The sequence below is a fragment of the Peromyscus leucopus genome, chromosome 14 (assembly GCF_004664715.2).
Source record: "Peromyscus leucopus breed LL Stock chromosome 14, UCI_PerLeu_2.1, whole genome shotgun sequence".
NCBI lineage: Eukaryota > Metazoa > Chordata > Mammalia > Rodentia > Cricetidae > Peromyscus > Peromyscus leucopus.
In genome coordinates this window covers 22,057,215-22,082,153 of record NC_051075.1, presented here as the reverse complement: position 1 = coordinate 22,082,153, position 24,939 = coordinate 22,057,215, and the positions used below count along the sequence as shown (strand labels likewise).

The following is a 24,939-nucleotide window of genomic DNA, read 5'->3' as shown; positions in this document are numbered from 1 at the left end:
AAGGAGGAAGTCAGAACTCAGTGGGAAGGTAGTGAACCCTAATCGATCTCAAGGTGGACACACATAAAACCAAGATATAAATTCATCACAAATATCAGCCAAATTCTATTCCTACATGGTGCATGTTTCAGCTTTTTCACAATTGTGTAAAAGACTTCCACAACACAACTACTAATAATTATTTACTCTACCTTGGCCATAATTTTGTGCTTACAAAATTCTTATTATTTGATAACAACATTATATGCAATGTATTCAAATCAGAAAAGTGAAAAAATTAAAATACTCCATCACAAGATTTTCCTGTAGTCTCCCATACCTGTAAATAAAAAAGAAAGTCTTGAATTTCAAAAGGAAACTGTTTTAACACTAATATTTCTGTCTTGCTTTGGAATTAACTATTTTCATTTTATATGAATCTCCATATACTAAATATTTAATCTATATCATTAATATGAATAAAGAGAAGAAATAGGCACTTGGGAAGAAAGCAAGATGCCCTTGAGAACATAAGCATTGGCTAATCTAAAGAGACCTACTTTAGTGTTGCTACAAGACTCATACAGGATTTTGCTGGATTTTAAAGTTATTACCTTTTAAAGGTGCCAAGGAACAGAAGTGAGATCACAGTGTGGTTCTTGGGGGCACTTCAATAAAATTAAATACTTCCATTCTTCAAAAAATGTTCACAATTAATTTCTAGGTAAAATATATAAGAATGGTCTCATATGAAAATTATTTTAAAAATTATGAATAGCGTAAAATAAAAATATGAGAGCCATCTTTTAAAAAGTCTGAGCCTTCTAGAATAATGGAAGAGAAATGTAATTGTTAAGTTTACCTAGGAGGGGAGTCTCTCTCTCTCTCTCTCTCTCTCTCTCTCTCTCTCTCTCTCTCTCTCTCTTATTCCTTTATACCCCCGACACCCCAGAATTAAAGAATAGATTAAATCCAAACTTTTCATTTTTTTTGGTCTTACACACTTAATGACCACAACCTTTGAAAATACACATTTATATCAAGTCAAGCCAAATTCCCATTTTAATTTTTCTACATTTATTAATTTATAGGTGGGCATGTGTGTGTGCCATGATGAGCATGTATAGCCAGAAGACAACCTACAGGAGTTGGTTCTCTTCCTTCCAACAACGTTGGTTCTGGGGCTCAAACTCAAGACAAGCACATTTATCCATGGAGCCATTTATTCCAGCCTTCACATCTCATTTTCTACAATGACCTGTGACTAACTCTCCCCAATAGTACAGGAGTGAAAAGAGCATAATGGGGAGGGGTTTGTATGAGCAAAGTACAATGATTGATAGGTTTGAAAATGTTACCGTGAAATCCATTCGTATGTATACTAAAAAATAATTAAGAGAATGAAAACAAATAAATCCTATATTACCATAGGTCCAAGAGCATTGTATTAATGCATGCCAACCATCTCCAGTTACCAATCATGTTCTCATCGGCATGTACTATTCGTTTTTTGCTCTCAGATCTGCACAGGACATGTCACTCTCATAGATATAAAGTTCATAGAATAATCAGCTTCAGCACCAAGCACCTCTACTCATTAGGCCACATCTCTTACCTCTAACTGTTCATTCTTAAATTTTGTCTACCAAGTCTACATCTATGGTCATCATTCACAAATATTCACTTAGTTAATATAAATGATCAAGACTATATCAGAGAATGTCACTGACTGAGAGATTAGAGATTCCCCATATAGTTACAGTGACCAGTTGCACACTGTTGTGTTGTTTATGTCTGTCATGATTACATCTTTTCCTTCTCTTTCTCTCTTTTCTTCTCCTTCTTTTCCCCTGATATCAACTTGGTCAAATGTCAGCACTGTAATTACTAAGGACTGTCTTTTCTGATTTTCAGTTTTTCAAAGATAGAAAATTTTGGTTTTATATGCAATATAACAAGCCATGAAAGTTGATACTCAATGACTGACTTGGAAAAGTCATGGAATGATAGCATACTTCTAGTTAACAGAGTTGAGTGATTGAAAAGGCTTTCTGGAAATATTTTTAAAATATGATTATTAAGTCTCTATAATGCCCCAGAAATTATGCTAGGTACCAGAGACAAATGACGAACATCACAGACATGAAGTCTTCCCTCGTGGCACATAAAATTTTAACAAATTTGTAATCATTAATTCTTTTCAAATGTGTATTATACTTATTTATTGTATACATGCACAAACAGTAGGCCAAGGTTTGTGTGAGTGTAGGTCAGTCCTCTGCTTCTGCCATATAGGTCCTAGGGGGCAAACTCAGGTTCAGGCTTGGCAACAGACCCCTTTACCCTCCAGCCCCTGGGGATCTCACCTGCTACTAACTGTTCACTCTTAGCCTACCAAGTCTAAACCTATCACTGTTACTTAGAATATGCATTTAATTAATATTACAGAGCTGGAAGGGAACTTTCTTGGGAGGCAGCTATGAGTATTAAAAGGGATTGTGCTGTTGAAAGGAAGGCAGTAAAATCCAATATGCCAAGATTTATAACGTAGAAATGTACTCCTGACTGAAAACTTGGCATATATGAAGGAATTCTGTGTACTTATTTATATATGCATGCTTTAAATGTCTTGAGTCCGTGGACTCTGGCTTCATCTAAATTCAATTCTGATGAAAGACTTTTTTAATTAAACAAATTAATACTTCATACACGTGTGTGTGTGCCCATATGTAAATGTGTGTGCACAAATGCATTTCTGTGCGTACTTCCTCCACAAGCCTCTCAGTTTTTAATGGATAACATGACAAGAGGAATATCACAATCATACATTTTTTATGCAAATGTCCACAGACATATGGAATCAACTAGGGAAAGCAGCTGAATAGTGTGTTTAGATGAGTCTTGGGATGTGTAGATGCTCTTCTAGAGAAACGTCCTAGCTCTGTACAAAAAGGTTTAGTAGTAAGATCAACCAAAATAAATCCAAAAGCATTAGGGTGTTAACTTGGGGGCTTTTTTCCTTCAGAAAAAAGTATATATATATATATACACACATATGTAGATGTGTGTTTGTGTTTTGTGTTTTATACAAATGAACAAAGGTCAGCAGAAATGGCTCTCCTCTCGTATCTTACCCCTGTGTACCTCATTAGGGATACAGTGTCACAGAATTGCCTAGTTTAAGCATGTCTGAGCTTTAAAAATGCCCATATTATTAAAAATATGCTAAGAAATGCCCCCATTTCTGAGAACTGAAGCTGCTTCCTCGGCAGCACTGGCAAGTGGCCTTTTCACAAATGGTATTCATGTGGGGTATTTCTCCACAGGGCCCCTCCCTTGGGAACTTTGGCGATAATAGGGTTCACAAGTTTGAATCTTCCTGCCTTTAGTGTATCTCCCTCCAAAATAAAGATTTTCAGAGTTAGCTTTTATGAATCTGACAGAAATAGGAATTCCCTGGAGTGGTAAGGCGCTGTAGAAAACGTAAGGCTTCCACGTAACAGATGGATGTACAATGAGCCAACTCAAGTCCATCGTGCTTTCTTTGAGGATCGCTATGGTTTGGATGTGAATAAGCCTCACAGGCTCGTGTGCTTTAACACTGGGTCCCCAGCTGGCACTCCCATCCCATTGCACATCCTCAAACACACATGCACACCCATCAACATAGGTCCCTTTCTATCAAGTGATGAAGTAGAAATCTGCACGTGATCCATATTCTGGATATCTTCTGTTGACCTTCAATATTCTCTTGGTGTTCCAGTGCCCTTCCATCTAAACTACATTTAATTTTGAGACAGAGCCTCATGTAGCTTATGTGCCTGCCCCAATCTCATGATGTAGCCCAGGGTGACCTTGAACTTTTGATCGTCTTATCTCTATGTTGTGAGTGTTGGGATTAGCATGCCTGGTCTAAGAACAGACCCAGAGCTTCATGCAAGCTAGACACTCTATCAACAGAGCTACATCTATATGGTCTCCATCTAAACTAGATTTTAAGCCTGGCATTTAATTCAATACTACACCCCCAAAATATCAGCATCTAGCAGAGGCCTTTCTTGTTACCAAATAAATGGATCACAGGGCTAAGACATGAGGATAAACACTTGAGAATGGAGATGGTGGAGCTGAGACCCTTCTAAGATGAAGTGCTCCAAAGATGAAGTGTTTTTGCACAGCACAACTCAGTCATCGTTGTCTTCCTTGTGCAGTTAGACATAGTTGTGGGACAAAGATCAGTGGAACCAGGGTAGTGAGTTTATGAGTGAAGATACTGGGGTTGGATAATTCCCTTGGGACTAACCACTTGTTCTGGACAAATTCTAGAACTTCTTCCGAAATAACTATAGTTTTGGTCCCTACCTGACACTTCAGAAACACATGTATTAAACTCTACTAAGCCATAAAAGTATAGAATCATAAGAAAGACAAAGTGTTCAGATTCAATGGCATGTATATCTAATACAGTAATTTTGATTAAGGTTATCAAAACCAGTATCTTCCTGATATAATTGCATGGAACATTAAACCTAATTCTTATATTTTTCATACCACTAACCCTTTGTCAATAAGAATAGTTGGTTTTCACCTTTAAGCTTTGGTATACTATAGTAATTTTTAACAAAATAACAAGCCCAAATTCATATCATAGTGGTCTATCAAGTTTAATCCCATAACATATAATTTTTCTAGCTCAAAACTATATTAGTCAAACTATGAATGTAAACTGTAAAGATATGTAATTTGAAACTAGAAAATGCTAAAAGAAATTAGGTAGATGACATTTCTATTAAATCATTTATCTGAAATACATATGCTTCAGGAGTCAAAGAAGGTGGTGAGACAAATGTCCTTTATTTCTTATAGAAAGAAATCTACAGATATCCAGGGATGGAGCCAAATTCTCAGTTTAACATAGAAGTAGATACTATGTTTCCATTCAATTAAGTAAAAGTTTTCAAAAAGTTAAAAATTAAAGTTTCATTTTGTTCTGGTTTTTTACAATTAAATCAAACTTTTATTAGCAAACTCTTCTTGTTATCCTGATTGCAATTAATGCCACCTCCCTAACAGGTCAGCTCATTTAGGTGCAATCTGGAATCATTTGGATTTAACATGATGGTTATTACTTATTACCCTGAAACCAAGCAGCACAATGAGATATTGATTACTTTTAACCTTTACATCCAAGGATTCAGGAAAGGTCGGAGGAGGGGAACACTCGACTCTCAGCTGGCATACAGCCTTTAGGAGAATTCAAATGATTCCCATTGGCCAAGTAGACTCAACATGAATCCATTCTCTGAGGTGACAAGAAATGATGATGCTTTAAAATAATAACTCTCAGTCCTTCTTTAGCATTACATTTATATATTATACTTATATCGTTGATGACCTCAGATGTGCTGTCAACCCTTTCAAGTCTGGTTCCAGGAAGCATCTCTATTGTAGAGAGATATTCAAGTGGCTGATTAAAGTGTGTGATTTCCTGTGAGTAGCTCTTATTCGAATAAACTTGTCTCCCCAAACTAAGATCTCTTGGTAGGTTCCCAAGGGCTGACCACAATTGTTGGCCAGTGATGTTGGACCCTCAGATTTCTTTTGGTTTCCTTTTTCCATGACAGCATTTAGAAATATATATTTTTTTTCACTTTTGAGCCACTGAAAAGCAATGAGTTCTAGGCATGGCCGCAGACAAGAGAAATATAAACTCTATGTGTGAGATTAATTTGTTGAACACTTGGCGTTATTATTGCCAAGTCGTCAAATTGTTCCAAGTTGTTCCGGAAGGTTGTTATTAATAGTATGTCTTCTGAGGAAAGTTCTGTCTACTTTTGGAACTGCGTTTCTGTTGCCAAGGAAACTCCTTTAGGTCTTCTAGGAGCACACTGCGGCTTTTGTTTGCCCCCAGCGTCGTATTCATATCATCGAAGGAGTGTTTTACATGCTCCAGCCTCCAGCCCCAAATGGGGAAGGGTTAGCCCAGTGAAGTTGCTTTTTTCCAGCATAGCTAACGCCTGCTATGATTTCCTCTTCTTTCCTCTCCACTCCTCTCTCGTTCTCACATCCAAATACTCCCTCTCTCCCCGCCTTCTTCCCATTCTCCCTCCGCTGTGCCCAGCTCCCACTATTCAAGACTGAAATAAAACAAAAACCAAACAGTTGTACTAAAGCAGATAGTTCTCACAAGTTTTGGATAAATTAACTTTGATTTGAATAATTCCATAGGTTCTCGCATCAGAGCATCAGGCCTTCAAGTGTTAATTGTCTTTTCACTCCGAAATTAATGTAATCATTTCCTACTGGCTCCTCTACCCCATTTATTGAAGCGCTGAGGAAAACATGTCAGAGTCTCCAGCCAGCCCGGTTGCTGTGATTAAGCGTGGTCACATGGCCCATCTCTGCCAAAAGGAGGGCCCTGAGAAAAGGTGACAAAGACAGTGATTTCCTGTCAGCAAAGAGGACGACAGGGCTGTCTAGAAGTGATGCAAATGAGGGAAATTTTCCCCCACAGCCTGTTTGATCCACTCTAGGCCAGAGCCGGCCAGGCCAGAGAAAGAGCGAGCACCACAATGCAGCAAGGCCAGCCCCAGAGCCAAGGCACCTTCCGGACAGCAGCAGCTCACCGCCGGAGCCAGAGCCTGCTGGCCAGGCTTCCCTTCCTCGCCCTCCACACAGAGCCAACGGTTTCTTGGCATCCTGTTCCCCTAACATCCTTCTTCTCCCCACACCCCGTTTTTGAAAAAGTGGATCAAATGGGAATTACAGGCTCCAGCAGGAAGCGGGTTTCAGAGGTTGTTCGGCAACCACATTCGTCTACTTTTTCTTTCCCTAAACATTCCAGGAAGAGTTTCGCCCCCTCTTAAATTAAAAAGAGAGAAATATAAATTTGAGTATCCATATCAAACAGTGATTCATCAGCACTCAAATTAATGTGACAGTTAATCTGAGGACTTTTTGAACTTTAATAAAGATGGAACAACAAATTCATTCCTAGATCAGTTCTGGTCACTCTAAAAGTGACTAGATAATGTTATTTGAAAAATTATAATGATTTTAAGCATATTTTTCTTATCTTAATGGAGTTTTAATGTAACATACAATTAGGCTATCCAATTAATCATCTAGGAATGAGGTAAAAAATTATCATGAAGCTTGTGTGCCTGCTCTCTCTGGTACATTCTATTCTGACTGCTTCAATGATGAGTAACTTATTTCATTCGGCACAATCAAGATTGAAATGCAAAGTTCGGTACTGAAATCCCAGTATGCAGCCTAACCAGCAGAATTCAACTTTTGGGTTCACATTCCTATTCTGTAAACCAACATAAAAAAAATAAACTTAGTGGATATTTTTCAACCCTAGGCCTAGTGGCCACAGCCTGAACCACGAAGCAGATACGCACTATAGTTTTAGGAACACAAGTTTAGCCATGCCAGTATCAAGCAACATCTGAAATTATTTAGAGCAGCTAGTCCAGAGCAAAATGAAAGGAATCTATCCCAGAGGGTTGATATTCGTGAGTTTATAAAATATAGGCATAGCATGATTAATGTGTTTTCTATGATCAGTTCGTAGCAATGACAACATCATCTTGGCATCAATCGTTGTAAAATAACAAGCCAAGTATGTCCCATTTATCTTCTTTTACTCTATATTTCTTATTCCTCTAACTATCTAATCATACTCCATACACACTTATTTTAAAGTGGCAAAGTCTTTTAAACACACACCCAAATTCCCTACACTAACATTTTCCTGTCCCCCTCCCCCAAACTGTACTCTTCCCTCTAATAATCATTTCCAAGTCGGTTCTTTCATTGTTATGTCTCAAATGCTGTTTGGGTTTTTCTTTCGAGTTTTCCTCCTTGTTCATTTGCCTCTCAGTCTAATTCACCCCAATGGCCTTTCTTTTGCTCGGTTAACTTTCATCCACAGGAGTCTCTTGGTGAGATCTGTGCTCTAAAATTTCCTTGGCAACTAAGGCACTGAACTGTGAATTAGCTCAGGGGCTATAGATATTATGTTTGCAATTTTACCTGTAGTAAATACTTGATAAACACTTTTTTTTTTTTTTTTTTTTTTTTTTTTTTTGGTTTTTCGAGACAGGTTTCCTTTTACCCTCTTGGAAATCATATGATAATACTGATGAGGAACAGCTAAAGGATTCGCTTAAGGCACACGTCTATTGGTACCATTTGCAACTAACTCTTGTTCCACTATAAAAATCACCAGCGTCCATCTTAGGTGTTGAGGTTAAGCTTTCCTTTGGCATCATACATCAACACAGGATGGTGACATGCTCTGCCGTCTATGCTCTGTAGGTGGCATAGCACAGGTGGAGGTCAGGTGACCCAGAGAAGGAGACCCTTAAAACATTCTGCAGTCAGCGGTGGGTGACTCTCCGAGAAGAACAGTACTGCGGGCAAAGCTCAGCTCCCACCGATGACTTCTTTCCAGGCCACTCAGTCTACAGAATATGTAGGATGAGAGCAGGTGATTGAGCTTCTCTGAGCCCAAGAATAATGCCACCTTTGATCTACAGGAATGAAAAAAAATGGAGCTTTTCCTTTGCAAGTGGATTTTTAAATATTTCTCCATTAATAGTTAATGCACAAGCAGACCATCAGAGTGACAGCTCCCCGCGATTATGAATTCTGGCTTTGTAACTCTAGTCCAAATAGGAGCTGAACTTTGGAAATCACGGTGGTTACTTTTGACAAATTAAATTGTCCTACTTAGGAAGGTAGAAAGAACGGAGAGCAGGACTGTGAGAGAGTGGGAGCAATGTCTCCTTGACTGGGGAAGAAAAAAAAAAACAAGAAGGGATGATGTTTGTATTTTCTAGGCTGAAGGCACTGCCAGTGTTTATTAAAAAATAGACACAGAAGACTCTTCTTCAGAGGTAGCATGCCCGAGAGGGGGTGGGAAGAAGCTGCTGGTTCACTCACCGCCTCAAAACTGGAAAGAAAATGTAAGTGAGAGAGTAGTTCATTCTTAATACGAATTGAGTTTTTCCTCAAAATGATGTAGTTTAAAATTAATTAGAAAGAAAAGGGTCTTACATGCCTAACGATCTGAAAACAAGAAGGGGCTTAATACTTTGTACTTCATGGCTCTACTGAGGCTTCTAAACTACATCATCTTGTATCAACGGATTCTTTGCCTATCCAGAGCCATTTTTGCCCTGTACATGTTCCTCTGTGTTTGGCTGGCTTTGGATAAACAACATATTGTAAGAACTGTTCTGTTCAGAAAACGTGCTGAGATAAGGGTAGGTGGTTTTCTAGCAGAGAGCAAAATAAAAAAGCAGATTGGGACAACCAGGAAATCAGCAGCTAGTATTAAAAAATGCTAAATGAACTTCACTTTCTGAGACTAGAAAATCTAGGTTTTCTCTAAACTGACATTTCCAGATGTGGACCTCGGGGCTCAGTCAGGACTGTACAGATGCATCGATCTGGACACAACCAGCTGTGCCACAGAAAGAGTCAGGGAACAAAGCACCAAGCTACCCAGGGACAGAGGAACAAAGACTTCACGAAGTAACAGGAGGAACAATGGCTGCCCTTGTCCATGCTTGCTTTAGTTTTTACCTTCACTCAAGAGATCTTCTAGAAATTTCACAGTTATCCCTTTCAACTGCACCACCTGATAAGAGCTTCGTTTATGTTTTTCATTGTTGTTTGGGCTTTGAACCCAGAGCCTCACACATGCATGCTATGTGCACACTCTCCCCCAAAGCTATTCTCTTAGCTAGGATTATAGGCCTGTATTAGGCATGTGCTATCATACTTGTGTGTTGTGGGGGGGCTGCCCCCACATTTTCCCCCAGGGTACTCTTGAGCAGGGAGAAATGAGGAATAAGTAGATAGAAATATAGAGAAGAAAGACAGATAGAAACACAGGACAGCCTCAGGAGGGCCTGCGTCAAAACCCACCAGCCCCTTCTGTCTCTACTAAAGGGCTTTTATAGGAACACAAAGGGGTGGAGCAAAAGACCTCCCCCGAGAACAGCCAAGTGCAGACCATCCCAGACACCTGGTGACCATGCACGTGGTCAAGCCATCCCTTAATGCAGTCTTGCTGAGTAAAGCAAGCTCAGATCTCACTAGGAAACCTTTGTGGGCTCCCACTGTGTGTGTGTGTGTGTGTGTGTGTGTGTGTGTGTGTGTGTGTGTGTGTGTGATAAGTGCAAGGCATTTCTCCTGATGTTAACATTTTCAATAAATGAAAAGGACCAGCAAAATAGCTCAGCAGGTAGAGATATCTTGTGCCAAGCCTGAGGTCATGAGTTTGATCCTTGGCTCCCACCTGGTAGAAGGTGAGAACCAACTCCCATAAATTGTCCTCTGACCTCCACAGGTACATGTAAACACAAACACACACACACACACACACACACACACACACACACACACACATAAAAAATGTAAAAAAAGAAATGAAGACAGGTTAAATAAGATAGGTTAGGAACTCTCTGAAGCAGGTGTAGATCATCTTACATTGTCACAGGCTCAGGAGTAAAAATAGTAAACACTCTCTGGTGGGAGGCATGGTCCCACAAACTCCAAATGTCCTTTATCCCCAAACATCAGTGGTACTTTTAGTAAGAATTTTGATAAAGCACTGATAAGCAAGGGTGGTAGAAACTAATGTGAAAATTAAAGATGATCAAGGTGGTTTCATGGCATTTGAAAGCCTAAGAAGACCTGCGGAACAATTAAAGAACTCCACTCCTCCAGGACTGTCTTTGATCGATAGGCTACAAGTTCCCCTCTAATAAGTCATCAGTTTAGTGGATTCCCGAAAAAGCAGATTAGAAGAGAGGAATGAAGTATTGAAAATGCTGACCTGACCCAGGAAGCCCTAGGGATTCTTGGGCAAGACCTCAAACTAATTCTCAGTCAGTTTTTCTAATCTAAAAGCCACACTTCTACAGGATTCCTAACACCATATCCTCAGGATTGCTTTGAAAGTTTCCAGACCTCTCCACCTATTTGGGGCTCACACCAAGACCCTTCCAGACATGTAGAATTTTCCCTTGGTTTCTTGGTGATGTATTTTTTTTTTTTAACAAATCAAATGCAAGAGAATATTGGTCTATGTTGAACACCTAAAAGCAGAAGCACAGTAACAGGATGAGTCACAGATGAAAACAACACAGAGTGGGAAACGTTTGGAAAAACACTCTAACCCAGAAGCCCGAGTGGGTGGAATAATCACCCTCAGTGTGCCAGAGTGGGAACTCTCAGGCGAAGCACTCACGAGGAAACCGCAAGAAAAAGACAACGGCTTTCTTCATTCAATGACTTCCTATTAATTGTGATGTAAATTATATGGCTGTGATTTTGACAAAGAATAGCAATGTTTCAGAAAAACAGTGGCTTATATGCAAAATATAAAATGCATCAAGAAGAAAAGCAACGTTACTTGGCAATGTGACTGCAATAAGTTCTGAGATACTGGTTTAGAAATACAATATTTTTCTAGCACTAAATTAATAATAGATTTGTGAGCATTTTTCAGATGTAATTTCTGATCCTGTCATGAGATGTGAAATAGCCTAGCTTTAGTTACATGAGTTGGAAACTATTACTCAAACAATGCTATGTCAGAAAATATTTTGGGTAGTGCAGACAGCTATTCTTACAGGAAACAGAAAAGTCACCGAACAACATCAGTACTGGACAGAATTCTTCAGAGTAAAATGTTCCCATTCACTGAGTCCCTAGGGAGCCTCTATCTTTTCTTAACTAAGATGATTCCCAAGGGACAATAATTAATGTCAATCAGACACCGCAAAAGTATATGTCTCTCTCCTTAGAGGAGACAGAAGTTAAAATACTTTATTAAAGAAAGTTTACCGAAAATGGTAAAATTGAAGAAGATAACTTTTATTTGACCTTGAGTGTACTTCTCATTCTCTAAGAATTTTTAAAAAGCTAGAGGATGGTTGTTTCTTGTCATTATACTGTTGCTGATTCTGTGGTTAGTTATTAATTTTATTTTTTATGATTCACAATCTGCTCTCTGAAATATGCCATATGCTCAAAGCAATTCAAGGATGACAACTGTCAGAATTACTCCAATAAAAATGGCTTAAATGAGGAAGATTTACTGCAGCTGATATTTCATTCGCGCGGCCCTCTCTCTCCCCCACAGCTCTTTCGGGGACTCTGAATCTTACAGTCATTTTTTTTTCCCCAGTAAAATCACATGATTGTTTTGTAAGGACTTCTTAAGACTATTGAAATAGAATTGGTAAAACACTCTAGGTTAAGGAGGGAACTAGCAGACATGGAAGTAATATAGATAGTTATCAGCTAGATGGCCTGAAATCAATATGAATTCCAAGCAAGCATTCTTAAACCACCTGAAAATGCACAGACTTAATGACAAAGTCTGCTCTATGCATCGCTCACATGCCTTAGATTGCATGAGCCCTGCACTTTGGTAACAACAAGACAAAATCAAGGTAAATTTCTTTCTTCTGGGAAGATCTAAAGGGGTGGATCAAATCCACCTGAGTGTTCCAATCAAGACACACGCTATTAAGTGTTACCAGCCCGTCGTCTACCCCAGGTTTTGTTTCAGTCATTCTTATTAATGCAGTTTCATTTATTGCTATTCATCTTGAAGATAAAGCTCTGTCCTTCTTTGGAATTACACCAAACGGAATGTGATAAAGGGAACTTTCTTGCAATTATGATGTCGGTGCAGCCTGTCAGCACACTAGGGATAGAAATGAGTTTGGGGACAGGGAAGGGAATTCTAATAGACACCATGATACATACAATGAACACAAAGACATCCTGAGAGAGAGAGACTTGTCAGGCTAATCAGATCTTCCCAGCACAGTAAAAGCAGGGAAGGGTAGCTCTAACCTTGTAGAGATGCTGCTGCTGCTCCTCTGACATCATCAGGTCATGGCTGTCCATCACGAGGGACTCCATGTCAATCAGCCAATCCCAGAGCTCCTGATATTCTGAATCAAAGTCCAGAAGCCTGAAGATAAGGCACAAAAAATGTATTATGCATAAATACAGTGTAGTTGTTAAAATCTCCTATTAGAATAATATATTCTTGAAAAGCCATGGTGTTCCTAGGTGAATATCTGTACAAAGAGAAGGAAAAACCCTCTGTATGGTTACACAGAGGGCAAAGTAGGAACTTAAGGCTGTGACACAGTACTTCCTAGATTTTGAAAGCACAACATGTGATTCCTGTACTCACTCTGGAGCCACACCATTGCGACTACCATTGGCTAACCCTTTCTAAACAAAGACTGTGTCCTTGAAAAGAAGCACCGTTACTTCACGGACTGAGAAACGGAGGGTCACTGACTTGCTGAAGTTTTCACAGTCCCAGATTTGGGGTCAAGAGAGCACTTTCAAAATCTGAATTGCTTTCTCATTTAAATTTCCCAGACGTTACTCCTCAATAAGTTTATTCATAAAAATATTATCTAGATTTTTCAGCAACGATAACATATGCTAGCAAATCAAAAGTATTATTTTCACTGGGAAATGACTCAATCATTCATCTGTCCCTCTGCTGTCTATCTGCCTATCTCTGCAAACATGTATCCCACATTTATGGTCATGGATGAGTAACTAGCATTGCAGCTTAACACTCAGATAGGCTTGAGTGATTCTGGTAAGCCAGTGAGAACCGGTGGCAGATCCAGTATGAGACAGGTGTTCCCCACAGACATGCAGGAAACAAAGGTAAGGACAGGAAGTCAAAACAATGAATCTCTGAATAGCCAGCGATCATTAAAATTCAAAGGAGGATCACTATGGTTTTCAACAAAATAAATCATTAGAATAAGGAGCTTAACAGGATTAATGTGATTCTCTATTGAAAGCCTGGTGAATAAGTAAAGCCCAGATTCTTCTAAAACACTGTGATCAGAAAATGGAAGTACAGGATGAAAACTATGACTTTGTCCTCCCACCTCCAAACCACCCTTAAGAGCAATACTAGAATTTTGTCAAACTCAACAGGGGGGGGGGGAATTCCCCCTTAGTGCTCATGGAGTGGTGACCTCGGCTATGAATGTGGCTTAGTCAAGGGCGTATTTTATTACTATGTTCCTGTCTCTGTCAGATGGCTTTTCAAGAAAATGCATACCATATACTTAATAGGTATGTCAAATTAGTTTATAGTGGGTCTGGCCGTGGGAAAACTACATCTGGAACTGCCTATTTTGCTTTAATTGTTTTTACATCATTGTAAAGGTTCTTGATTGTGGAACTGATTGGTAAGTGTTCACTAGACGTTGATGGTATGTCAAGCTGCTGCAGACTGAAACTTCAGCCAGTCTACGGTGGCCTACAGCACTGCTTTGATGATAGGGGCACAGCTGAGAAAATGAAGGTACTAACTCCTCCTACTTGGGGAGGAGGAGGATGCAAGTCTGCATCTACCCAGTGTTGTCCATGCTTTTGGTCCAGGGACCACACTCTGAATAGCAAGGGGTTTCCAGTATACCCGTGAAATATGAATTAGTATTCCCACTCAACAACAAACCAACCTCTATAGGAGGCTAAATAAGCCATCAAGATTTCAAAGTTAGTCTGTGAATATTAAATACTACTAAATACTGTTGGGGATCTCTCCTGGATCTGCCCTCTCCAAACCCCGCCCCTGAGAAACCCTACCAAGCAGCTGCTCCCCCCCCCCAACTCCACCCACCCTGAGGGTTTTTAAGGTCAGGCCCAAGCCTTCCCCTTGCAGTTCCCCCTCATGGCTTCTCCTACTTCTGGGGACCACCTGGGAAGTCTCTGCTCAGATTAAACCTGGATTTATTAATTTGGTCTGATCTGATTCACTGTGTTGGTGGATTTACTCACTACAGGGACATTTTTTTCTATCAAGTATTTGCTTGTGTGGTCACTTAAAAAGACATCTGAAATTATGGCTATCCTTTCCCAATAAAAATTGAGGAAAAGTGAAAATGCAACCCACAAAATTTATGGAGTAGGATATGGAGGAGGATTAAAACCAAAAGGAGAAAGAAATAATCAGTTCTTCATTTAAGTGGGCTTAGAGAACCTGAACCAAGTCAAGACAGGAGGGAAAGATAGATACTCTAATGTATTCCCCCTTTTCTTTCAGCCCAAGTCCTAGAGAGGAAGCATGTGAGGAAGGCTGTTGGGGAGGCAAAACACCCACAATCCTCAGCTTCATCTCCTGCTAGGGACTATAGAAGAGACTGTCTTCTGTGGTACAGCTCCAATAAGCAGGACCAAAATGACAATGGAAGGATGAGAGAAAGGTGGGGGTGTGGGAGAATGTAGGGGGAGGTGAGGAGATGTGTGGGTCTGGGGGAGGAGCTAGTTTTGATTAGGGCTCCTGTTAACACTTTGTTACCTAATCTTCTCCAAGAACTGACTCCAAGATTTCTGAAAGTTCAATGGCTAAGCTGGGCAGAGGTGTTACCATGGTAACAAAGGCACAGTGAACCTAAGGACAGGCAGGTGGGTGTCCAGCATGGGCATGTGATGCCAGGCCTCTTTGAAATTTGGTAGGACCCATGAGGGCTGAGATGAGGCTTAATCAGCCAGAATTCTACTAGGGCATGAGCAAGCCAAGAGATAACAAAAAGTACAACAACCACAGCTGTCCTCAAGGTGCAACTTGCCTGAGACAATAAAGCCAGCCTGTAGCAAAACCCTATGTTTAGCCATTGCATTCAAGAATCACAAAGTCATGCAAACTTCTATTTGCTCAGCTGTCATTTTGGAGAGAAAAAATGGAGAATGGGAGATCTGAAAACCTGAGCATCAACTAAGACATCACTCCCTAAGAAGAATGAACACATTAAGGAGGCTATCATCTATTTAAAGCTTCAAAGCTGATTTTAAAATGCACCCTTCTCTTATTCTCTAAGGTGTTCCAGTTTGTTTTTGGTTGCTGTGATTGTGGTGGTTTGAAAGTAAATGGGCCCTAAAGGGAGTGACACTATTAGGAGGTACAGCCTTGTTGGAGTAGATGTGGCCTTGTTGGAGTAGTGGCTTTGTTGGAGTAGGTGTGGTCTTGTCAGAGTAGGTGTGGTCTTGTTAGAGTAGGTGTGGTCTTGTTGGAGTAGGTGTGGCCTTGTTGGAGTAGTTGTGGCTTTGTTGGAGTAGGTGTGGTCTTGTTGGAGTAGGTGTGGCCTTGTTGGAGTAGGTGTGGTCTTGTTGGAGTAGGTGTGGCCTTGTTGCAGTAGGTGTGGTCTTTTGGGAGGAAGTGTGTCACTGTGAGGTGGGGCTTTGAGGTCTCTTTTCTCAAGCTTCACTTGGTGTCACTGTCAGTCGACTTCCTGTTGCCTCTGAGTCAAGATGTAGCACTCTCAGCTCCAGCACCACATCTGCCTGCATGCTGCCATGCTTCCTGCCATGATGATAATGGACTAAATCTCTGACCTATAAGCCACCACCCCAACTAAATGTTTTCATTTATGAGAGTTGCAGTGGTCATGGTGTCTCATCACAGCAATAGAAACCCAAACTAAGGCAGTGACAAACATCACAACCAAAAGGAACTTGCCAGGGTGGAGGGAGTTTATTTCTACTTACAAATTACAGTCCATCATGAAAGGAAGTCAGGACAGAAGCTGGAGGCAGAAACTGAAGCAGAGACCATGGGGGAGTTTTCTTAACATTAGCCATTCTGATTGAGGCAAAATGAAATCTCGATGTAATTTTAATTTGAACTTTGCAGGGAGTTGGTGGGCTAGTCTTTTCTTTTTTCAGTGTTTTTTAGGATACATTTGTTTATTTAAACTGATCGCATATATTAATGCTCAACTGATGAGCTACCTTCCTATTCCTTTCATTCACTTTTGTATAGGAAAGCTAAAGGAAATTTATGAACATGAGAATTATTAATTAATAGACTTGAAATAAATGAAGAATAAAGGCAAGATCATAAAAGGCTTTGAACCATGGAAATTTTTCCAACGGCTTTTGCTAGGCCTGCCGAACTCTTCCTTTCTATTAGTGTTCTTACCAAGGACCTCAGCACAAGCTGTCTGCTGCTGTTGGATGAGGCATTGAGTTCTTAGTCCACACTGGAGACAAGTATGTGCAGCCCACACTTGCCTTTTGATTTGGTGTCCGGGGACTGACTTCTGATACTCAATCTTCTGCAGCGAGCACTGAATGAACGGAGCTATTTCCCTAGCTAATCTCCTTTCCTGGATTCCTAAATGATCTTAAAGTATACCTTCCTTCTATTCTACGAACATGCTACGTTCTCTCTAAAAATGTTATTAAAAAGCTCAGTTATGCTCTTTGTAAGCACAATAAAGAAGACACATCACCTAACAGTTTTCCTTTAAACACTCTTCCTTTGTATGGTCATATACCTATGTTAAATTGTTTCATAATAAAAGAGAAAATGGTTGTGTTTGTTTTGCAGTGCTGAGGACCTACCTAACTGGGTGTGTGGTCATGTATGTGTGTGTGTATGTATGTATGTATGTATGTATGTATGTATGTATGTATGTATGCATGTATGTTTGTATGTATTTGTGAGGCTAACATAGTTCCAAGAAATGACTCTTCTCTTGAATCCTAGTGGGAATTCTGTTTGACTAGCTAAGTGTTTAATACACAAATGCATTCAGCCTTTGGTATTTAAAGTGGGCATCATTAACTCAACATTTCAACTTAAACTTTGCTTAAACGATAAAGTTTCACCCAAGTGAAATCAATGGGAGGTGTGTGTGAATATATGAGGTCCCATCTTGGCCCACCGTGGAATTTTGATTAAAACAGACAACCAAATTAAGAAATCATCAAATTAGAGATTATAGGTTGAAGAGAAGAAAATGCTAAACTGTCAATTGCTTTTCTACCTTAAGCTGAGTATTATATATACATATATATGTATTTCATACATATACCTTTTTAATGGTTCATTCACACTAACAAACATCTAAAAACCCATCTGCCTATACTAAAAGTTTTAGTAAATTACCCAAGTTTCCTAGCTTCTTTAGCATATTGATTCTTTCCCCAAATATTCACTAAGTATTCACTGTTCACATTATTTGAGCAGGGAAGTTTGCTCCTGGTTTTTTTTTTTTTTTTTTTTTAAGACACAAAAAGAAGCAGTAAGAAAATCTTACAAAAATAAAATTTAATATTAATAATAGCCTGGAATCTCCCACTAGTATCAACTCCATGCAGTATGTAAGCATGAAAGAGGGATATAACAGTAGCATGTAGCCCAATCATAATATCATTAAAGAATAAAATTTAGCTTTCCAGGCGTGGAACATGGTTAGGTACAGTTGCATATAGAATCCCTTTTCATTCTAAACATATTAAAATATGGACACTAATTTACTATTTCAAATGAAAATTCATGAGCAGCTACCTCAGGAGACAAGAAGCCTGACTTTGCCATTAATAAATAAAAAGAATGTGAAGTTCTTTCCGGAAGTAATTCTGTCTGTCTATCTATCTATCTGTCTATCTATCTATCTATCTATCTATCTATCTATCTATCTATGTGTATATTATATACACACATATATATCTATGTATATGTGTTTTATATATAACACAAATTAACACAAATATATATACACACAGAGACATGCAAATATCTAAGAAAAGTAAAATCAAGATAAGAAACGTGTTAATAATTGGTCTTCGTTTCTCACAGACCACCTGTCCACAAGCACCTATCACTGAAATAACAGACATAGCCCTATATTTAGAAATGCCCACATAGGTTGCTGAGTGTCCTTTTTATCCTTTGCAGGATTCTGTAAGGCTGTAAGGAAATGACACCCTTGACCAACTTTTCTGATAAGCTATTGAACTAAGAAACTTTCTAAAGAATTTTAGAATGAGCCGGGCGGTGGTGGTGCACGCCTTTAATCCCAGCACTCGGGAGGCAGAGCCAGGCGGATCTCTGCGAGTTCGAGGCCAACCTGGGCTACCAAGTGAGTCCCCAGGAAAGGCACAAAGCTACACAGAGAAAACCCTGTATCGAAAAACCAAAAAAAAAAAAAGAATTTTAGAATGAAATTTGGGAGAACAAAGGAAGAAACTATAGTTCCAAAGACAAAGTAAGAGGCTCCGGCTGTTGTCTAGAAATGAGCCTTCCATTAATGTATGCACGGATGAGGTTTCAGGATCCAAGCCAAGCTACTCACATGCTGGTGTGGCTTCAGGAGCTCACCCCTTAGTAAAAAAAAAAAAAAAAAAAAAAAAAAAAACAGCCACCATACTTCAGGTATCATCCATTTCCAAGTGCTTTATAGGAAATATTTACCTTTGAGTTATGACACGAGTTAACTTGAAAATAATTCTCTGCTGCCCAATCTCAAAATCTGGTAGCAAAAGAGGACTTTGTCTCCATGGAGGCTGACCATGTTCAAAGCATGCTATTCTCGGGCTTTTATAGTTACTTATCAACTACCCTTATTGAATTAGCCTCAGATATGATTGTGCAGCTTCCATCCAAACACTAAGACTTAGGACAACACAGACTCCTTTCTTTCGCTTAAGGGACACTAGGAGAGGATGGGGTGTTTCCAATGATAGAGCACTTCAGTGGTATGCACAAGGACTTGGATTTGATTCCTGCACTCTAAACAAACAAACCTATAGGGAAGTCTGCTAGGTATTATCTCATTGCTGTGACTTTAGAGAGAAAGGATTCGTTTTCACCCATTGGTTCAGAGAATTTCACTCTGGTCACAGCAAGAGAAAGCATGGAGGACTGACTCCATGGCAGTGAGGACGTGGAGTGGAATTTCTCACACCGACACTGGTCCAGGAACCAGAGAATCAGTACAGAACCATAGGTGAATATGAGGCCCATCTTCAGTGACCCACCTTGGCTTACCAGGTCTCTAGGTCCCAAAGTTTCCTCAGCTTCCCAAAACAATGCCATCAACTGGGTACCATGTATTCAAAAAGCATGTCAAATACATTTCCCATTCAAATAACAAGGAGAACTTTCTGTCCAGTCTTAATGACTAAGACATTTCTTCAAACTGATATATATTATTTATAAGACTATGGGTTGATGATGAAGTGAAATTTTATTCTTTTCTTTGGAGGATGAAACTCCTAGTGCCAAATCACAGCCATTCTTGAAGATACATTATATATTATATATGTCATATAAAAAAAATTCTAAATTTTTTTTACCATTATTTTATTTTTGCCTAAGTCATTTTAATGAAGCTTTTTTGCCTTATTATCAGTAATTTTGCAATGTAACATGTCTTTGGGGAAGAAGATGGGAGAATGATCAATAGGAGTTACTTTGAAATAGTTCTGCTCTGCACACTACAGTGTGTTTGATGAGGTTTATCCTAGGTGCCTTCTCAAGATCTGTTAGGTTTTTTTGTTTTGTTTTGTTTTGTTTTGTTTTGTTTTTACCATCTCCAGCACCCTGAACTGTAAACAGAAACAATATACATAAATCTTTATTAGTTGACCGTACTGTTAACTTTGAAGTCATACCTCTCTGCAAAGTAGATTACAACCTTCTCTGATTTGTTGGCCCCTGGTATGGGCCTATTTTAGTAAACTCCTGGGCTCCAATGATCTTACTGCTTTATTCTCCTGGGTAACTCGGAATACACAACACTGAACCTGGCTATTTTTTTTTAACTAAATGTTGCATTTTGATAATTCTTTTACTCACCCTAGAAGGACCCCAAGGGATCTGAATCAGCTGGCCTATGGGACTTACTCTATGGGACAGAGGAAGGCTCAGAAGAAGTAGGAATGCAGAAAAGATCGATGGTTGCTTGAGGATGTCTACTATTCAGCTTATTTGTAAGGATAATTTCACTACTGTGCATGTGAAGACCCAGTACTTCATTTCTATGACTGGTAGGAAACCCATAGAGAATATTTTATGTAAGCAGGTTCCAAGGACACTCATTGAACAGAAATTCAAAATGCTCTTTGTGTGTGTGTTGGGGGGGTGGGCAGGGATGAGCACAATCGCATTCCATTGGATACAAACTTGGGGCCTGTTGCTCAATAGAAACCCAGGAAATCACCTGCGGCAGTGAAAGCCAGGGTGATTACGTCTCTTCTCAGGTGTTTAAAGTCACTCAGCGTATCTTATTGCCTAATTAATTTAGAGAAACAAACCTGGGCTTTAATCAAGCAATATTTTAAGTAGTGATTCATTTCTTCTCACTTGTCAATATCAGTTCTCTTTGGGGGTGTTGTTTGTGTGTTTCAGTATGTCTTTTTCACACTAATCAGGAGGCGTGTCTTGTCCTCATCTTTCCGGTCACACTTTTAGTCTTTTGTCATTTCGTTCAAGCCATTGTGCAGGAATAACTCATATATGGCTGGGAAGAAATTTTATGCTAAACTCTTGTATGTTGAGGAAATGACATTTCTATTTTCTTCAATATAAAATATAACCTTTAGCTACATCCCCCCAGTTTCCAACAAGCATTGTTCAATTTCCCCCGGAGGCAGGAAGCCTTGCACAAAGTTAATGAGGCATCTTCTAAAATCTCCCCTGGGAACCCCTCCTGGCCCAAGCAAGCAGAGTTGGGAACATCTCTGTGCATTCCTTCAACATCAAATGATACACAGACGCTTCAGTGGACACCCTCTGTGTACTTCCTGTCTAACCCTGCAGGCTGCCCCTAACCCCTCCTCACCATTCTCCCATTTACTACACTGGACACATCTTTTCAGGTAATGCAAGTGTCCCTTCCTCTCCTAGGTCTCTCTCAAACTTTCAAGTCAGACTGCATTAGTCAGCTTCAATAGTCCCATAATACTGGAATTGTGATTTCGAATGTTGTATCTCTAGCAGTGGCTCTTTATCTCTTCGTCTCCCTGTCTCTCCCTCCAGACTATGGAGATGAAATCTTATGTGCATCTTTGCATTCCTAGTATCTCATGCTACTCCCAGAAATGCAATATTTACATAATAAATATTTCATTTACTGATTTTTTTTCACTTATATTTTTTGTATTTTCCAATAAATTGTCACATTGTCTTGCTGCAGAAATTTGCCTGAGTAGTCTAGGATAACGATTCCCATTTTCTACTCCCATGTTGAATCTTGGAGAGGTTCAATGTCTTAATCAAGGTTGGGTAGCCACAAAGGAGCACAGTGGCCCTGAAATTCGAGTCTTAGTTCGTAACCTGGTACACGTTCTCATGATGAATTTAGACACATGATTGTCTCTAAAGATAAATATTTTTTGTGCAGTTAGAAGTATTCTAAGTATATCTAATATCATGGATAAGAATGCATAGATTTTAAAATCAGGTATATGCTATATCTTAATTATATCTGCCCTCCACCGCTTCCCTCTATTCAACCTCACCAACCTGACACATCTCCCTCCTAACTTCATGTCCTCCTTTTTATTTTAAAAAATAGTTTAATTTAATTAATTTATTTATTTTACATTCTGACTTCATTTTCCCCTCCCTCCTCTCCTCCCATCCCCTCCTCCACCTCCTTTCCATCCCCACCCCACCCCCACCATCCACTCCATCCACTCCATCTACTCCTCCTCTTCTATTTAGGAAAAGGTAGGCCTCCCAGAGTATCAACAAAGAATAGCATATCAATTTGCAGTAAGACTAAGCACCTCCCCTTGTATTAAGGCTGGGCAAAGCAATCCCGTATGAGGAATAGGTTCCCAAGAGCCAGCCGAAAAGTGAGGGACAGCCCTTGCTCCCATTGTAAGGAGTCTCACAAGTAGGCCAAGCTACACTACTGTCACATACATGCAGAGGGCCTAGGTCAGTCCCATGCAGGCTCCCTGGTTGTTGGTTCAGACTCTGTGAGTTCCTATGAGCCAGATTGGTTATTTCTGTGGGTTTTCTTGTGATGTCCTTGACCCCTCTGGATCCTATAATCCTTCCTCCCTCTCTTCAGCAGGATTCCCTGAGCTCGGACGGATGTTTGGCATGGATATCTGCATCTGTTTCCACACGTTGCTAGATAAAGGCTCTCTGGTGACAATCGTTTTTTAATAACCCATTGGGTCCAGTTAGTACTGCCCATATGTGCATGGGTATGGGGTTATTCCCAGAGGCATGGGCAGCTTATTAGTGGCCACACCAGGAAAGAAAAGTGATTCTCTCTCCTCCAGCAGCTGTCAACAGGCAATCTCTTCCCGTTGTGGGGATCTCAGTAGCTCCTCTCCTCAGTAGCCATTTGGCATCTACACAGGTGTGCACAGGCATGAGCATGCTGGAATGTTAACTAGTTTGCTCTCGTGTGGATCTTATGCAGACAGGACCTTTAGCTTAACGAAAGGAAATAATGGTGAACTATAGCCCTCAATTACTGTCAGCTAAGATACTACCTGGAACTCTCAATTTTGCAGTCTTAATTTTAGAAGTTTTGTAACATATCAGCAAAGGTTCTAATTGAAATAAAAAAAAATGTTATAATTATCCACAATGCCTCAATGCCTCAGCTTTCCAACTACTCAAGATTACAGGCAACACGCTTGTGTTATTACTCTTGGCCTCTTAACTAACCTATGTGTAATTTTTTGCATACTAATATATTCTTCATACTTCTTTCAGAATCCTGGTTTTATGGTGTGTGTGTGTGTGTGTGTGTGTGTGTGTGTGTGTGTGTGTAGTGCATGGACATGAGTGTGTATGCTTGTGTGCACCCATGTAGAAGTCAGAGTAGGATCTCAGGTGGTGGTGTCCTCCATCATTCTCTACCATGTTGCCTTGGAAAGGGTAGCTCATTGAACCAGAAGTTCACTGTTTTGGCTAGTCTGGCTAGCCTGTGAGTTCTCAGTGAGCCACTGGTCTCTGAGATCACACCCCCCCACACACAGTGCTTATGTGGGGTGCCACTTTTGATGTGAGGGCTGTGGATTCAAACTCACTTCCTTGAGCCTGAAGATTAGGTACTCTGTCCCACTGAGTCACCTCTCCAGACTCTAGAATACTGTCACTTGTCATGCTGGGACTTCCTTTACTGTCCGAGCTGATTTCACAGTCTACTTCCTTGAGGAAAAATATTTTTTGTCACTTCTAAGCCCTACCATCCTCTGCTGAGTTATGTCTGCCTGTCAAAATTCTTTGTATCTCATTGACTTCACATCCCCAGTGCTTTGCATGACCTCTGTTTAAGAGGTACTCAGTAAATATTGTCTTTACCTGCACCAAAGTCCTTTGGGCAACTGGGACATCAGAGTACCTCCCCTCTCTCATTCCCTTTATCCCACAGTCCTCTCAGGATCGTTTCCTCATCATATCTTCAGACTTCAGTCTTCTTACCATGCTTTACATTAATTCCTAATCTGAGAACCTCCATTGTCCAAAGCAGTGCCTCCCAAACTTCTAGAAATCACTCTTGGAAGCTTGTTCACTTAGGATGGATGTACTCTCCACTCCCAAATTCTCCAAATTCATGGGTATGGACTGAACCCCAGAAATGGTATTCATATGAGGCGTTGATGTTGCTGACTCAGAGAGAGCACTCTAAAAACCGGTGGCACATGCTCTCAGCAAGTGACGAGCTTTTAGGCCTAATCATCCCCCGCCCCCACCCTCCCTAGAGAATGAGAATTTTAGGCTATAGGGCAAGAAGGTGAGGCAAGCAGGTAGGGGAAGGGGATGCTTTTAGTTTTAAGGTTCCCCTGGTGATTGTGGCTCAGACCATATACTCAGTGATTAAATCCGGGAGTTGGAGTTAACCTCTTTCTCAAACATTTCTCCCCATTCTTTCAACATTCTACCCTGATTTCCAGAATAGAAAACAGGTGGCAATCCTCTAGACCATGTTTCCCTCTTGGCTGGCTCCACATCAGCTTTAGTGACTTATCTGTGTGAGTACCAAGCACATGCCAGGCTATTAGACTCAGAGGAAATCACCCTGGATGCAGGGACACTGCTGTGCCTCATACATCCATCTCACCAGTTTCAAGAACCCTGCTTTGTTGTGGAATATTATTTTAAGATGTGTTTACATTTGTTTA

General features: G+C 40.0%; 1 protein-coding gene across 2 annotated transcripts in view; it reads right to left on the bottom strand.

Moving 5' to 3' along the window:
• The window catches only part of Akap6 (A-kinase anchoring protein 6), a 436,041-nt gene that overhangs the window by 107,175 nt on the left and 303,927 nt on the right, over positions 1–24,939 (bottom strand). For both annotated transcript variants that reach the window (XM_028869697.2, XM_028869698.2), the window contains exon 9: positions 12,868–12,988. In XM_028869697.2, coding sequence (XP_028725530.1) covers positions 12,868–12,988 — 121 coding nt within the window. The remainder of the gene's footprint in view (positions 1–12,867; positions 12,989–24,939) is intronic.